General features: G+C 47.2%; 1 protein-coding gene and 1 long non-coding RNA gene across 5 annotated transcripts in view; one reads left to right on the forward strand and one right to left on the reverse strand.

The window, feature by feature from the left end:
- The window catches only part of CABLES1 (Cdk5 and Abl enzyme substrate 1), a 71,707-nt gene extending 69,588 nt beyond the window's left edge, over positions 1 to 2,119 (reverse strand). For 2 of the 3 annotated variants that reach the window (XM_062632842.1, XM_062632841.1), the window contains exon 1: positions 1,284 to 2,117. In XM_062632842.1, the coding sequence (XP_062488826.1) occupies positions 1,284 to 1,816 (533 nt within the window). In that variant the 5' untranslated portion in view covers positions 1,817 to 2,117. Of the gene's footprint in view, positions 1 to 1,283 lie in introns of all 3 variants that reach the window. The other variant, XM_062632843.1, reaches the window with a different exon arrangement.
- On the forward strand, positions 1,544 to 14,700 carry LOC134170998 (uncharacterized). Of its 2 annotated transcripts, none has more exons than XR_009967443.1 (4): positions 1,544 to 1,652; positions 8,202 to 8,348; positions 11,529 to 11,639; positions 12,622 to 14,700. It is a non-coding gene; the product is annotated as an uncharacterized LOC134170998 (long non-coding RNA). The 2 variants fall into 2 exon arrangements; XR_009967442.1 differs by lacking the exon at positions 1,544 to 1,652 and adding an exon at positions 2,005 to 2,127.
- The last annotated feature ends 2,176 nt before the right edge of the window (positions 14,701 to 16,876 follow it).

Below are 16,876 nucleotides of genomic sequence, written 5' to 3' on the forward strand. Positions count from 1 at the left end.
ATACTGCCAAGCGCATTCCCACCAAGTAATAAGTTTAAGAGTAGAAAAGAAATTTCCAAATCATAGTCTGTTGGGTCACTTCTCACCCTCAAGCATTGCGCAGAACCATGTCACAAACTAGAGCACACAAGCGCGTGTGTGTCACACTTCTGTGCTGGTGATCCATGGAACAATGAGAGAGCTGTCACCGCAGGAATTGTTTTGAGACACATGACTGGGAGAAGATGGGTGATAACCCACCAGCAGGCATTTTACTTGGGAAGGTGGGGCTCCCCCACCCCAGCACCTGAAAAGAGGCTCAAAAAAGCCACCAATACAATCCAGATGGAATACAGAAAAGCCAGCAGTCATGGGGCACACAGCTAAGACAACTTTCTCCTGGGATACCTCCAATTTCTCCAAGCTGATTGGTTTTGAAGGGACTTTTCTACAGGTGGCTACGCTCAATTACCCTTACAAACCCTTGCAGTATCATGTGACTCAAAGTCTACCTATTTGTCCAAGGGAGAAAAGAGAAAGGAGCGTGGCAAATGGGGAATGTGGGAGGGGTGAGCACCGTGGGCTTGTGGAGCAGTCATTTCCTCCAGCTTCTACCCTGGCTCTCTTCCCCAACCCCAGCCTTTGATACCCGAGTGTGTCGTTGAAGAAGTGAAGGAAGACGGTTTTTTATCCGAGGAGCAACTACTCACATGCATTCGTACATTTTTACATATTTGCTACCTTCTTAGCCAAAAGTCTCTGATTTTCGAGCAGGTGAGATTATTCCTTTGGGAATTAAAAGGCAAAAGAGTAGCCAGCCGCAAGGAACATCCCAGAGGAACATTACGTGCTTGCAGATAGCGAGCTTATTTAGGGAGGTAGCAAGATGTTGGTTACACCATGCGCGTACACCGTAATCCGTGGACAGCGATGCAAAGGTCTCCTTCCCCTCTACGGGCTGCAGACCTGGCTGCAGCGCACTCGGTTCGGGGTTGGCTCCCTGCCTGTCAGACAGGCAGCACGGCGGACTCAGTCCGTCACCAGCCACGAGAAAGTGGGGACAACTGCCCCGGCTGCGGGGACGATCGGCTGCACAAGCCTGCCTTGCTTGGCAGGACCGAAACTCTGGGTCACTCACACCCAGGCGCGGAGAACCGCTGTGCCGGGGCGGCTCGGCTACCGCCGCGCACCGACCTGCCCTGCCCGCCCGTACATCCCTGCCGCTGCCCACACCCCGGGCGAGCCGGCCGCCCGCCCCTCCCGCGCATCACCCGCGCACCCGCCGTCCCCGCGGCGCGCCTTACCGGGACCGCTGCAGCTCGAAGGCGGACGCGGAACAGCTCTGCCCCAGCTCTCCGCTGCCGCCGCCGGGGCCCTGGGGGCTGGTGCGGCCGAAGGGCGCCGGCAGCACCCCTGCCGTGAAGGAGTTGAGGCGGCCCCGGCTGCCCGCCGCCGAGGCGCCCAGGAAGGCGGCGGCCGGCACCTGCACAGCGGCGAAGGCGTCCTCCTCCTCTTCCTCCTCTTCCTCCTCCTCCTGGGCCCGGGGGGTCTCGGCGGGCACCCGCGGGGGGCTGCCAAGCCGCGGTGGCGGCGGTGGCTGCGGGGCCTGGCGGGGCCTGGCAGCGGAGCCGTCGTTGCCCGGCGGCGGGGGCCGCCCGTCGAGGGAGATGCTGGTGAGGAAGGAGAGCGCGGCCTGCCTACGGCGGGGGTCGCTGCGCGCCGCCGGCGGCTGCAGCGGCCCCGGCGGCGGCGGCCCCTTCCTGGGGCAGGGCTCCGGCGGCGGCAGGGGCCCGGCGGCGGGACTGCCGGGGCTGGCGGCGGTGGCGGCCGCCGCCATTGTCGGCCGGCTCCCCCTCCCCTCTTCGCTGGCCGGGCTCTGGCTCTGGCTCTGGCTGCCTGCCCCTTAGGCGGGCGGGCGGCGGGACATGGGTGCCGTCGGCCCGCCGGGGTGCATGGGGTTGTCGCGGGGGTACCCTCCGCCCGGGCGCGCCGCGCTGTCCCGGGCCCCCGCCGCCCGCCCGCTCCGTATTTATAGGTGCAGCCGCGCCGCCGAGCGCCCTGTGCAATAACACGGCAATCACGTGTGGGAAACGGGGAGCTGGAGGAAAACAAAAGCCCGGCCAGCAGCCCGGAGGAGGAGGGAGAAGGGTGGGTCTCGGCGAGCTCCCTCCTTTCAACCTCTCTCTTTTTTTTTTCCCTTTCACCCCCTTCCCTCCTCCTCCTCCTCCTCCTCCTCCTCCTTTTCCCTTCCTGGATGCGTGGGGGCGGGCGGGAGCCGGGGAAGGTGGAGTCTGTGCCTATAGTACACGGCACATGGCCCTCGGAGGCTGCCCGCGGCGGCGCTGGTCGCGCGGGCTGCGGGTCGGCACGGCTGCTGGAGAGGTACCGGCTTACAGCCGTGCATTGGACAGCGGCCTGGGTGCTGCCCCGCTGGTTTCCCGGGCGGGGACCGTGGCTCCGGGGCTGCCGGCAGCTCATCCCCTCGGTACGGCAAGCCTGACCTGCCCCAGCTCGTATAGGCTGCCTGCTGCAGTGTAAGGCATGTGTGTGTAAGTCACATCTAAGGAGTTCCCCAGACCATTAAAGCAATCCCCTCCCTAACCTTTCCTTCTCTCCAGCACCGGCGAAAGTGCAGTTGGTTTGCCCTCTCCTATGTAGCGCAAGCCTCAAATGTCTGTATTCCCTGTCTTCTCTGAAGTGGTCTGTTGTGCAGCTAACTGCAGGTCTGCACCCTCCCTCCTCCTTGCAGCTGCGGCTCAGGAGGGCGAGCAGCCAGTCCAGCTCAGCAAAAAAACTTCTTCATTTCTTCGTTACTTTATTTTGATCAACTCAACCGTGCTACAAATGCTCTTGCCCTGTGAAGATAATTTCATCAATGGCTTATGTAAGGGTTGGATAACAGATATATACAAACAGCAGAACATATGGTTGTTGCAAGATAGCAACGTGTGCCTTCTTCATAAAGCATTACAATGACTTGTGTTATATTCCACTTATAGTTGGTAGATGATTTACAAGCCATCCCGAACTGTCACAAAGACTGTAATGTTCCCTACAATTTTATCAAAAGCTTGTTAATTTGGTTAAAAAAATTAGATTGACCAGGGAGGGGAGCCTAGTCATAAGAATCATAGAATCACAGAATAGCTTGTGTTGGAAGGGACCTAAAAGATCATCTAGTTCCATCCACCTGCCATAGGTAGGGACACCTTCCACTGGACCAGGTTGCTCCATGCCCCATTCAACCTGGCCTTGAACACTGCCAGGGATGGGGCAGGCACAGCTTCTCTGAACAACCTGTGCCAGTGCCTCACCACCATCATAGTGAAGAATTTTTTCCTAATACCTCATCTAAATGTCCTATTGCTGGAGGAATCTATGGACCCAGGTTTGCATTCATCTCAAAACCGACCTTTTGAGCATTCAGTGACTTTAGAATCAAGTTCTGTGACTTGGACTGATTTCTGAACGTTTGGCTTTTACTGACAATGAGCACCACAAAACCTGATCTTCAAGGGGTCAAGTCCCTGGGATGTGCTCCTCATGTAGTAATGATGCTATCCAGGAACAGGAAGCTGTGAGCAAGGGAAGGGGAAATGATGGAGGAAAGGGAAGTTTCCCGGATCCCACATTCTTAGAGAAGTGCTATTTTGAGACAGGCATTCTCATTTCAGACTGCTCTCTTGAGGTTTACCCAGATGCTATCTTTCTTAACCGAGGGCACTGTTGTGTCTGTCCCTGCAGCACATCAAGGATGGATCATTTGGATAGAAAGGCCTGAGTGCTAGACTTGCCTCCCCAGGGAAGAGCCCAGCTGGCATCTCCCACCTGGGAGGGTGGATGCTCTGTACTCCTGTACTTGCAAAGTGTCCTTCAAACTTTTGTTTCGGAGAGGAAGACTGAGGAATTGCAGGCCTGCTGCCTTCCTTTGATGGGGCAGGCAATGTCTGTGTCTGACCAGAGGCCCTATATCTGCAGTGGGAGCTAGCAAGTTATGTGGTGTTGGGGCACGGAAGCACTTGGCTCCCATGGAGGAGCTCCATGCTCCTTTTGAGACAGTACTGATTTCAGAAGAATTCAGGAGGTTTTGGAGGAGGGTCCTCAGCCACAGAGAAATGTCACAGCTTTGTAGCTTGGTAGTTAGAATGTTCATTGGATGCTGACCTCTGGTTCAGGAACTACTACTAGGTGGTAGATAGGTCATTAAACACAGGCCTCCCACATTACAGCTGAGTAAGGTATACATTGGGAGGTTTTTTTCTCCTCTTGCGTTTCTGAGGGGAAGCAGCCACAGCATGTATTTTTCTCTGGAGCTCAAAAGCTTGCTATGGCAACTGAGTCCTGTGGCGTATTTTCCAAATCCAGCTTGTCACAAGACACAGGTCTGGGAAAGAATCACCCCTAAAACACCAGGTGGGGTTCCAAAGGATGGTCTAGCCTGGGACAGTTTTTATGAGTGCAGAAGTGTGCATTCGTTTCCCAAAATTACTCTTGTGATGGGATAAATCGCTCTTGATTGCTGCATTATTTTAAATGGAGCAAAACCTCTGCTCTAGAGCTCCTCTAGAGCTGTCCCACAGGAAAGCATTCCCCCCTCCCTTGTCCGCATGTTCATCCAGATGCTTTCAAACACATTGAAACCAAGACAGTGGGTTAAAACATCCCTCAACTGCATGTGAGAATAAACCCGTTTGAGAAAGCCACGTACAAGAAGAAAAGCATGAATTTCTCAGTCTAAAGTGAAGCTATTTTTAATAATGAGTGGGGTACAACAGTAGAAGTATAATTGGCATGTCAGAAATATCAGGTTCTCTAGACCTATTTATACATTTAGTAGCAAGTTTAAATGAACGTGCACAACCTAAGGTAAATGTTTTCCAGTTACTTATGTCTTTTGATCTGTGCTTAGCAAAACTGTAGATGATTACATGTGCCATAGTAGTCCTGTCTGCTGGAGGATACGTGGAAATATTAAGCTGACTTTGCCGGTTGAAACTTTTTTCTTTGATGGGGAACCAGTGGTTGGCTAGAGGAAATAGCAAAGTTGAAAGGAAAACCAAAAAGACATTCTGGAAGCTTGCTTCTGTGACTGTTTTTTCAATCATCTCCCTCTCTTGAGTTCTCTTCCAAACAACCAGCTCTACCCAAGTGCAAGCAAACTCTTTTTATTTCAGAGGTCACAGGCTTATATAAGTGGCTGGATGGCAAGTGGTAATAAGAGTGGTAGAGCATGATGGCTTTTTCACCCAGTGCACCAAGAACTGGCATAAAGACTCGTCAGTTGTGGGTGTTCAGAGACAGCATGGAATTTGGGGGGCCCATTAACAGGCGAGTGGAGAGGCTGGCTTTAAAGAGGTTGAAGAGAGTGGAGAGAGTGTGGACAAAAATGAAAGCACAGCAATTTAATAGTCTAAGAAATGAGACTGGAGAAATGGCTTCTGAGTACCTGCGTTCAGAGGAAAGTTAACCCAGGTGTGGAAGCCTCACATTGTCTTGGGTGTCCTTTAGCTAACATGAGGGTAGTCCTGCTGCAATGGGAGGATGCAGGCAGCAGGATGTGAAGACACAGTCTGAAAGGCCCCAGACTTTGATGTAAAGCTGGGCTCCTGAGTGGCTTGCCAAAAGCTCTTTGCAGGTGAATTGAAAACTTCACCTGGAATTTGAGTTAGAGGCAAGATTTATATTCTTCTGAGAGTTACCTCTGCAGGTCCTGAGTCACAGCACGAGTCACCAGGCTGGTTCTTGAGTGACCTCAGGACAGTTTGCCTGCTTTAGTGACAAACCCAAGTTTCTTATTGTCAGTGATATTTGTGGGAGCTGCAGGAAGCTAGGGGAAGAAAAGCTAAATGCAGTTGTCTCCTGTAAATTCAACAAGTTTGTTTTCTGGCTGGCAGGACCAGTCAGGTGATGCTGCTATGAAAAGCTCAGCAAAGATGTAGTCTGGATATACCACTTCTGAGTTCCAGTAGTTGAGAACAGATGCCATTATTATTGGTGGTCATGGATATCACTATCAGATCCCAGCAGTCAGGCAGATTTCCCATGTTCTGTGAGGACTCTTGCCATGCAAGATTTTGTAGAAGTAAAAAAAAAAAAAATGCAATCTTTATAAATGCTTTCTTCTTTCCTTCCCAAAATCCCCTTTCAGAAGAAAACTTCACTTCAAAAGAGGAAAGCAGCTGTGACATTGGAGAAAGAAAAATATGAATTTAATAATCTTTCTGCTTAGAAGGAGTGCCTGGCAGAAAAAAAGTAGAGGCAGTTTGAACACATTGCATTGAGAGCCATAGTTAAGAATGGAAATTGGATAAAGGCAGTACAAATTCTTTACAAAAGACTAATACTGCATCTGGATAGCAAGGCCTGTTTTGGTGCCAGGCCCTAACCTTCAGTCTGTTGCAAATTTAGCCTGATTCTCAGAAATGCTAAGTACTTGTGCTTCCCATTAGTGATTTTTCAGGAGCCAGGGACTTTTACTTGTTGAGGGCCACCTTTGCTAACTGAAATGTAAAAGCTTAACAGTAGTACGAGTGTCACCCTGTTTGGAGAGCAGCATTCCTTGGGTAGTGTAGGTCCATACTTGCCTGTCTGCGAAGAACCTAACTTTGTTTGAGTTGTTCCAACGTGGGTGCCAACATTACCAAGTTAACATAAAACCAAATTCATATATGGCATTGTAGCCACCTAACATTGTGGTTGGAGTAGTGTGTGTGACTGTGGGGCAAGATGTGCAGAAGCCAATGTCCTCAGCAAAGATGAAACAGATTGCTGAGTTGTGGGTAGTCAGGACACCCAACCTGCCAGTTATTTTGGATGTCAGAGGTGTGGCATGTGTGTGCATTGTAATGTTCCTGAGATCTGCAGTAAGCCAGTAGTGTACATGTGGGTGGTAGAGCCAATTTGATAGTCATTTGTCTCTCAGAAATTAGGGCAGTCTAGATAAGTCATAAATGGCATCTGTATCATTACTCCAACTTAGAGTACCTTTAGGTGAGGCTCATGGCAACAGCCATTTATTAACAGTAATGAATGTTTTCCATTACTAGAGCCAATTCAGGCCAAACATTTCTTGGAAAACTTTGGTCAGAATGGTTATGCCAGCTCTAAAAGCAAGACCATGAGAAACACATTGCTTTACCCACATTAGAAGTTCTTGTGACCTTTCCTTTGATATTTCCCTTGTGACTTTTCCTTTTCCAACCCTAACTATTGTATGATTCTGTAGACTTGGGTGGCATGGTTTAGTGTGAGGTGTCCCTGCCCATGGCAGGGGGGTTGGAACTAGATGATCTTAAGGTCCTTTCCAACCCTAACTATTCCATGATTCTATGATTCTATACTCCAGCATCCCTGCACTGAGACAAGAATCCAAGAGGTGGGCTTCTGTCTCTGAGGTGGGGCTGACAAAGGAGAAGGGGGTGCCCTTCCTGTCAAAATCTACCCAACTCTGTTGAATTTGAAACCTCTGAATCATAGCTCACATATGCTAGCTAGGGACTCATGACCTACCAGCTAAAACTGCCAGTGAGGATACATTTTCATGGAGCAAACTTCAGCCTCCTGCATTTGCCGAACGGGCTGAGCACATGTAGCACCCAGACCTACAGAAGCCTTGGGAGGGATGTTCCCAGCTATTCTGGGGCATGGTGGAGGCAGCTGCTGGACCATGGGTGCAAAGCAGGCAAGCGGAGTAGAGGAGGGAGCAACCTGTGTGGATTTGGAGGTGGAAGGAGCTGCAGGAAAAAAGATACCATCCTTGGATTTGATGCATGCACATGGGATGGGGGGCTGAGGGTTTGCACATCCAGCATGAGTTCCTCCATGATTGAATTTTTAAAGTTCTTCATTCAACTTAAGCTGGCTTTGACGTTTTTTGTTGTTTCTGCTGTTGTTTGTTCACTCTATAGGCTAATGAATCCCTTAAAGACCCACACTAAACTGGGATCTCCATTTTACTGGGTGCTGCTGAGGGGCTCTCCCATGCCTCAGTGAGCTTGCAGGCTGACTAGACAAAACAAGGAAGGTGGCCATGTAGGAACTGCCACCGGAATCTGACTGTTGCTGGCTCCTACTGGAGTGATTAAATGGGAACAGGGCCACATAGCTCCTCCCTCCCTTGAAAAACAAAAACTGTGGGCACTTGTACAGAAAACAACCCCTGTCTCTGTTTGTCCTTGTCTTGCTGCAGTTCTGATCTGTGAAATCAGACTTTCTTTTTGCAGTATCACAATGTTAATGTAGACATAAAGTTCAAAATGGAGTAGTCTTTATTGAAACAAGGAATGGGCAAATGTCCTGTCTGCCTGGAAATGAACAAGCAGTGGTGTAAATAAAGGGCGACTCGTAACTGCAGGAGAACAGAACGACTGGTCGCTAAAAAGAGCTTTTTTTTAAGGTTTTCATTAAGTGACAGCTGTGATTTGTCCTGCTCTTTACTATTTTGAGACAGTTTGGAATCAAATTCAGAATCACTGAACATTAAGGTTTCAGAGGGAAGCTGGGAAGAACATCCATCCTCATCACGGTGACTGTTAATTTTTAATCACCTCGGCATAATTTTAAAACAGGCTGCAGGTTTCTGACACATTCATGTGAGCGTGTCCTTTGGTTTGCTGGGGGTAGGAAAATCCTCCAGTTCACAGGACAGCCAGACTGAGGAGCTGGGTGTGAGTGAAAACGCTTTTGACACCTTCTCAGACATGGTCTTCAATGAGTAAAAACATGAAATAAATGGAATCTGAAGTTCCCAGAGGGACGTGATGTTGGAGCATTTCACTTCAGAGACTCTCCTGCGAGTTCAGCTTGACTGGAAATGTTTAATATCCAAGAAAAAGGAGGAAAAAAAGGTTCAAAGGACTTTTTTTTCTCCTCTTGAAAATATTACATTCAGGGAGCGTGACTCCAAAGGGAATGAAGGAGGCAAATGGAAAACTTCTTGGCAGCAGGAGCTGAGGTTTTGCATTCAGCTCAATGGCATTTTTTGGTCTGTGTGCAATGTGATATCCTGTGAGCGCCACACTTGGTTCACTCGGAAATTTCAAGGAAGGTTTCAGATCCCTTTTAACTTCGCTAGATCCTCAGTGGCCAGTACTTATCGCAGGCTGTTGTGGAAAGCTGGCAGCCATGGAGAGAAATAAAACCTCTGCCTGCACCCTTGTGTCCTGTCACCGTGGGCCACCTCATGTATTATTTCCAAGTCCTATTTATAATGCTTTATGTGCATAAACTATGAGCAGCAGCTACCAGGAAGTGTGAAAATCCAATCCAAAACATATCCACCCATTATGCTGGCTGCCCAAGTGGCATGATTGGTTGTAAATGTTCCAAGACCCCTCTCTGGTTATAAGCATGCTTTATATAACCTAAATGATGCTCAGGTAATTTGCATTTGCTTCATTCAGGCTGTGTGCTCCCAGGTTGCTCAGGGGTCTGTGAGGTCTATAGCCACTTCTCCTTTCACCCAGGATAGGGCACAGCTCTGAAACCTCCAAGCAATACTTCCAGGTAAATATTTGCCACTGGCAAATTTGCAGTGTAATAACCCGTCAGTCCCAGGGTGGCCAAAACACTGGCACAAGCGACCAAACTGTTGAGAAGGAAGGCAAAATGATGGCAAGCTTTGTGGCAGGGCATATGGGGCCAGCCTCTGCTGCAGGCTGGGTGGGAGGAGGATGGCTTGCAGGTCCTATTCCCAAAAACCTCTGAGCTGCCAAAGGCTGCACACCTCCGATACTGATGTGAGCCCAGCCACAGTGCTGGGTCACGCTGTGGACTTCCTACCACTCCAGAGGTCCTTCATGGCTCCCTGCAGCCCTGGGTCACTGCCATAGTGCTGATGTGGGACTACTGTCTGTGCTTCCCAAGTCCTCCTGCTTGACTTTATGCCAGGAGGGGAGAGACTCCAGCCCCCTAATCAAAGAACAGCAAATTCACCTGCAGTGGAATGGCCATGAGTGCCCCAACTCTACACTGGGGTCTGCCAGGACAACTGCCTGCACATGGGGTGGGGAGCAGCTTCCTGCCACTGGGGGAAAACCAGCAGCTCGACACTATCCTGAATAAACATAACTTGTCACATGCATATTTATAGAACCCCGTAGACATTAAAGCTGCTAAGAATCGGTCTAAACAGGATACATTTCTCCTCTCAATGTTTTGGCAGGAAAGTCTTCTAAGCAGGAAATGGAAATGACATAAACCGAAAGGTAATTCCCTGGCAAGACAGATCCAAAGTCTTCTGCTGTCTGCTCAAATTGAATAGCACCTCGGTGCAATAATCTTCACATTGAGATCAATGAGGCTGTTTAAATAAATGAAGCATTCAAGTGTAGTCTTCTAAAGCAAGGCAAGAGAGATGGCATTGAAATCAAAAGGCTAAAATTCAAGCCTACTTGAGCCCCAAGGAAAGGATAAACCCTTTAAGCTAGCTGTGAAGAAATAAGAGCTGGAAAGAGTCTGACAGATTCATTCTAAAACTTCTTGCAAAATAAAACTTAGGGGCCAGAAAGCAAACTTACTAACAAGATTTTGGCTGTGTGTGTATGCTGTGTGTGTGTGTATGTATGTACATATATACATATATTTCACTTTGCCCTGTGGGGATGTAATGCAATTAGATATAATGAGACGTAATACATATGCTCAAACTAGAGCAATAAAAGGAATACATAGCAAAATTATTCTGCTGGTTTTGGAAATGATTTAGCCATCTCCATGGTGTCAGTGTGACTGTGTTCCTATGGGAACAAGCTGCCTCAAAGCAAGAGGCTTCTAGGCAAGAGTAGGTGAATCCTGGCTAAAAACTTGGGGTTTAGCACAAAACTAAATATTCTGTAGATATCAAATATTCTGCAATATTTGGACTAAATTCACTCATTTTCAAAACTCATTGAAAGGGTTCTATTTTACTCTTCCAATGAAGCAAGATGCAATCAGCTGTGTTCAAACCATCTTTAGGACTGACTAGTAGATACTTGGTAGCAAAAACCTGTTTGCACCCTCCTTGCAACCATGATGTTACTTCCCAGAGCTGCACTCTAATGATGATAACCCTTTTGAAAATCACCGTATCACAGGAGTAATCCCAAAGGCTTTAATAGGACTACTGCTGGATTAAAGTACTATTCTTTGTGATGGAGCATATCAGAATCTTGCTTTATATTAACATTTGCCTTAAATGCGTATCTCCCCTGAAAAAACAAAGTCTTGTTGTGTATATTGTAAGGGGTTTACGTTGCTTTAATGTTAACATGCAGCAGGAACAATGCTTACAGAACAAAACCCTGGAACTTCAAAGCTCTCTTGAGTATGCCTTGAAAAAAAAGAATGAGGAAGAAAAGCATTGAGCTGACCAGTCAGTCAGAAATCAGACTGCTGCAGCTAGCCAAAGATGTCTTTGAATCAATATTCTGAGTGTTCATTCCCCTAACTGAAGCTGATCAAATGTGCTTTATTTTTAACTCCAAGCTGTTAAAATCACCATCAAACTGGCTGTCATGCCCATAACATATGAAGGAGATGGACCATAACCTGAGGTTTTCTGCCAGCAGGTAATGAATGAATGGACTGGAAATTGCAGGAAGGCTCGGACTCAAATTCCAAGGCAGGATTGTAAATTGTGGGAAGTGGAGTCAGACGTGCTGTACAACAACAGTACAGATGTAAGTAAAACCTCAAGGGTAGTCCCATCTGGTACTACAAGTCCATAAATACCAGTTTTCTAGAGGAAAGAAATGAAACAAGGGTGCTGGAGCTGTATCTTCCAGTCCTGGTCTTATCTTTCCTGTAAACCCTGCTAAAATGTCTTCTGTAGCTCTGTTCTCAGTGCAGGTTCATTCCTATCTTGTCCCTGCTGTTATAGTGCTGTCTTCCCATTCTGATGCCCTAACATCTGTACAAGTCCCCTTGCTTCCTCGCTTGAGGTACAGAGGGTGGCTAGGGTGAGACATCCACATGCTAAAGGCATAGGGACCATTTGTGTGTGCCGTTTCCCCTGTCATCATTAGGGCAGATGGTGGTGAGTTGGCCCTAAGAAGAAATCCTAAAAATGCTTAAGACACCTTTAGATTTAAGGCACCAGTAAAAAACTCCAAGAAAAGGTCTTGGTGGTAATATGGTGGCATTGACACTTGGTGTTGAGAAAGCACATTTCAAAAGAGATCTGTTGCCTGCACTGCTTCATGCAGTACTAGTGTTATGGGCCATCTCAGCAGCTCGCAAGGGTCCCCAATGTCCCACATCCCCATACAGTTTTACTTGTGAATTATTAGGGGTAGAAAGCATGTTTGTGAGAAAAATAAGTGAAGAGGAACAGGTTGTAGAGAGCAGTTTAAAAATTGCAGAACTTCAATTAATGTTGAATTCCACTTTCTAATCTGAAGACAATTCCTGGTTTAAATTTTGTGCTGCTCCAAACAGCAATGGCACACTGTCGCTTCTCCCTATTTTTGTTCTTAAGGAGGTACAGGAATCTTAAACTGACAGCTAATCAGCATTTCAGTGGACTAGATGTAATATCTGATAATACATCATGAAGCATACTGTGCCCTTGGGAACAGCATTTTGCAGTTTCTGTCTGTAGAACCCTTAATAGCTCACAGGAGAACCACATGGTGAAAACATGGGTTTGTTAATCCTTTGTAGGCTTGAATTTGCTGCTCCTTTGTAGATGTGAATTTGTTTGAAAAGCCATCTGCTGGTCTTGAGCCTTTAGTATTTGCCTGCCAACCAGAATGAGATAGGTGGGGAGTATGTTGCTCTTACTGTTCTGTACAAGGCATACCTGAACTGCAGAGAAAAGCAGGAGGACGATAGCCCATAAAGGTAAGATGATAAATGCAGGTAAGGTCATTTGTCCCAGAACTTCAAATGCTCAATTCAGTATGCAATTGTTTCCAAAGTGGATATTTTTAAAGGGCATCACGCCAAGTAATTTTAGGCCAAATATGTGGCTATTTAAGGAAATACATTACAGAGCATTAAAGGCAACTCCCATGAAAAATCATTTTAATTGTGCCCAAATCTGTGCAGTTGTGCCTCAGTTCAGAGCCGAGGACCCGGTGAGGCAGGACACGGTAATGCTCAGTGCCAAACAGACTGAGGGCCAGAGCTCTGAAAGGGGCACATCATGTTCATGGGGGATATTTCTTTTCCCTCTCCACTTTGAATGTTCCCTTGCAAGTGTTGTGTTATTAAATGTAAATACAATAGCCTGGTGTGGATGAAACCTAGAGAGAGCATCTCCCTGTGTGAAATGTGCCAGCTCTGTTCACCATTTGCAGGATAAACCCTGTTTCCTGCCAGGGTGTCCCACTTTGAACAGGGAGTTTCCTCTCCCCAAACAATAGCGGCGTGGGTCAGCATTGCCCTGGGAGTGAGTGGTTTTACAGGGGAGGAGGTGCGCAGGTGGAAGAGAAATGGTTTGCAATAGAAGCAGGACTGATTTTTCCATGACTGCACCAGGATGGTGCTATGTCAGCCCCCGTTGGCGTGGGGTTTGCTGGTTTTCCACCCACCATGTGGACAAAGAGACTTTCCCCTAGACATGGATGTGGTCCCTGACGTGGGTAGTGCTCCGTGCTCAACCCTCTGCCCTCCTGCAGCATCTCCTCTGGAAGGAGAGCAGCATTGCCTGCGCAACTGATGATTTCTGCAGGCTGAAGTCCATCAAAGCTATCTAAAGATTCTTTAAAACACAGCGTGAACAACTTAGGGGCTGTTTTTTCCTTTCGCATTAGCTGCATGAGGAGGAAAGCACATGGGACATGGGACATGGCGATGCTTTGTCTTGTGCTGGAGCATGGGTGCTTCAGCAGGACAGGCTGCCAGAGGAACATAATCTCTGCCCCACTCTTCCTGACCAGGGCTGATGGAGCTGTTTTTTCCAGTGAATTTCCAGCTATGCTATTAAAACAAACTTCTCACTGAAAGCTTCTGCCTTGAAGCAGCCACCCTGCCTCTGTATCTGCCTCTGTTCTGTAACTCTCTGTGCTGTTGAATGGGGATCTCCTCTCCCAGGCTATCTATCTCCTATGCAGCTGAAATTAACCCCTATGCAATCCTATGGAGCATTAATACCCACTATTTAAGGGCTTAAAAGTATCCTGCCCTGTGATAAGTTATCCAAATGCTATACATCAGCTGTATCGCAACCTGAAGTGAACTGGATGTTGTGCTATGCCTTATTCCTGTTTTGTCATGAAGTCACTAGGCAAGAGGGTTGGGGTTTGTCTGCTTTTATTCTGTTTTGTTTGTGTTTTAATAATCATTATTTGCAGCCAAATTCTAAAGTCCATGGTTAGGGACCCTACGGTCAAATTTCCCTTAACTCTTGTTAGGGGAGGGAAAAATTGAGTCAGGACCTTATGATCTGAACATAAGCAAACAATCTGTTGTGGCAAACTCATGGGGGGATAAAAAAATATGATGATTCAAGGCAACAATATGCTCATCCTGAGATCATCATTTTCACAAAGGCAGGGGGTAACAGCTGTCTGTTCATCAGAGGATTATATCTTCCTGCTGTTATTTCTGTGACCCTAAATAAAACCTCTAATGCCAGCGCAGCAGCGTGGCCAGAGAAAACAGCAATGGCAGGAACAAATCCCTCCCTTCTGCTCTGGAGAGGTTTCTGTGGATGGAGTTGTTTTTATGGAGTCTTAACTAAATTATTTTTCCTGTTAGGTCCAGAAGGTAGAGATTCAAATAATCTCCCACCTTCTAAAATCCTTCTCTCTCCCTTCTAAAAATCATAGGTGAGGAGTCCCCATCCTGATGAAGATGTAATAGAAAGATGTATACAAATACAGTGTTTAATTCCAAGATTTTCCCATATTTTAGTTAAGAACTTGCTGGATTATGAAGCTTAGGTTGTGCTAGATTTAAAAACACATGTGTGTCCAAGAGCACATGAATGAATACGAGCATTAAATTCTGCTGACCATTCACTTCAAAATTTTTCCACCACATGTGATTCCAGGACAAATATTGATTGAATAACCTCTGTGTGTGTGAAGTGTGGTCTGACACCCACAGTGACCTTTCTCTTCCCTGTCTAATCACCAGAGATAGCTGTAAGCTTCCTTTTGTACCAGAAATCTTGTTTCATAACGCAGCTCCCCTGCTCTTTGGAACCTGAGTTTCTCTGTTTGTTTGTTCAGCCGATTGAGGTCTGCTGGGCTCTTGCTCTGTTTGATTTGCCTGTTAGCTTTGTCACTGGCTGAAATGGCCCCAGGGCTGGTTTGTTCAAGGCTTTTTTTCCTCTGGAAGAGGTGGTGGAGGGTTTTGTTCTCCACAAGTTGGATGGCATCACTGCATGTGAGGTTTGCCTCACTGCCAGCTGCTCATCCACTCAAGCAGGTGGCATGGTGTACGTGCTCACACGTGGTCACCGAGCATCTGCCTGGTCTCTAATGGGTTTTATTCAATGGGCCTCCCTTTTATCTATAAAAGCACCATGGTTTTAGATCTGACTTTTTAGGATGCAAGGTGACAACAACATTTCTTACAGAGATGATGAGCCCTTGGGGCAGGTGGAGAGGGAAGGACGTTGGGGCTGGTGCTTTTTGGACCGGCTCAGCCAAAGCTGGGGAAATACTGGGTGTAGCAGAGCAAAGAAGTCTGAATGAGATATCCTCTCTCTCTCACGATTGCTCTTTATTACAAGGAAAGAAGACAAATATTACAACTGACCTTACAATTGCTTTCACAAACACAGAGTGCAGTGTATAAGGCTCCTGTGGAGTCCATATCTCCCCTGAAGGTTTCCCTTGGGAAAGCTGGTGGAGTGCCTGGGTTCCCCCACACCCTATCCATACTCCACTGCCCTCCATGTCTTCAGGACATGTGCTAAGACCTATGGTGATGGGTCCTGGGACCTGTGGGGTTTTTATTCGTCTTTCACTGGTGCCATCACCAAAATTACTAATATCCAGGCCTCCAGCTCCCAGCAAAGACGTGCATATTTGTGGAGCACACATAGCCCTCTTCTAGCCTAAGCCTTCTTCTCATGTTAACTAAAAATACTCATAATGGCTTCCTGTGAGATTATGATTCTTGATTCTCTCTATAAATATACATATAGAAACACACCCACACTATATATCTCAGTAAATGCATATATACATGCATATATATATATCCCTGCTCTCCCCTTTCCTTCTCTTCTCACAGGCTGAGTAGTCCCAGTGAGAGGACAGTAACTTTCCATCACAAATGCTTTTCCTGTGACTGTTTTTTGTTTTCTAAGCCTGTGAAAATATTTTCATTTTGGTTGTCTATAAATAAATAGAAATTTGCCTTCCAGAATGTGTTACTAGAGCAAATCAAGTGCTAGGATTGATGCCTTTTAAACAAATACTCTCATGATTTACATGCAGATAGCGCCCTAGTGTAAAAAGTACCATGATGATGAGCTGAGATCTCTGTTACACAGTGGTTAATTATAGCAGTTTCAGTTTTGGTTGCTCTATTAGATAGTCAGATCTCAAACCAATATGCTCACACCTCTTTGTTACAGCATCTTAAAGACACAATTGAAACCAAATCTCAATCCTCATAGATCCAACCCTGCCTGTGAAGCCATGCACATGCTGAACCAAGGGGACAAACAGATGCAGGAAGCCTTCTTCCTCCCCAGCCTGGCTTAACCTAGCAAGTACAGACTCGTGCACAGACTTCAGCTGCCAGCAGAAGTGATTGCATTCTCCTCCTCATCCTCCTACTCTTCAGCGCAGTAGCAGAAGATTGCTTTCCCTGACGATTGCTCCTCCATGGAGGGTGTAAGCTGTACGTCCAGACAATTGCTCAGATATAACCTCTGATGCAGGAAATCTCCAAACTGGTGAAGCTGGGATGCTGTGTCACAATGGCTTGCTATGCTTTACCTGTGTCTTTTTCT

The sequence above is a fragment of the Pezoporus occidentalis genome, unplaced genomic scaffold (genome assembly GCF_034315485.1).
Source record: "Pezoporus occidentalis ecotype Australia unplaced genomic scaffold, CSIRO_AGI_Poc_V1 ctg4, whole genome shotgun sequence".
Classification (NCBI taxonomy): domain Eukaryota; kingdom Metazoa; phylum Chordata; class Aves; order Psittaciformes; family Psittacidae; genus Pezoporus; species Pezoporus occidentalis.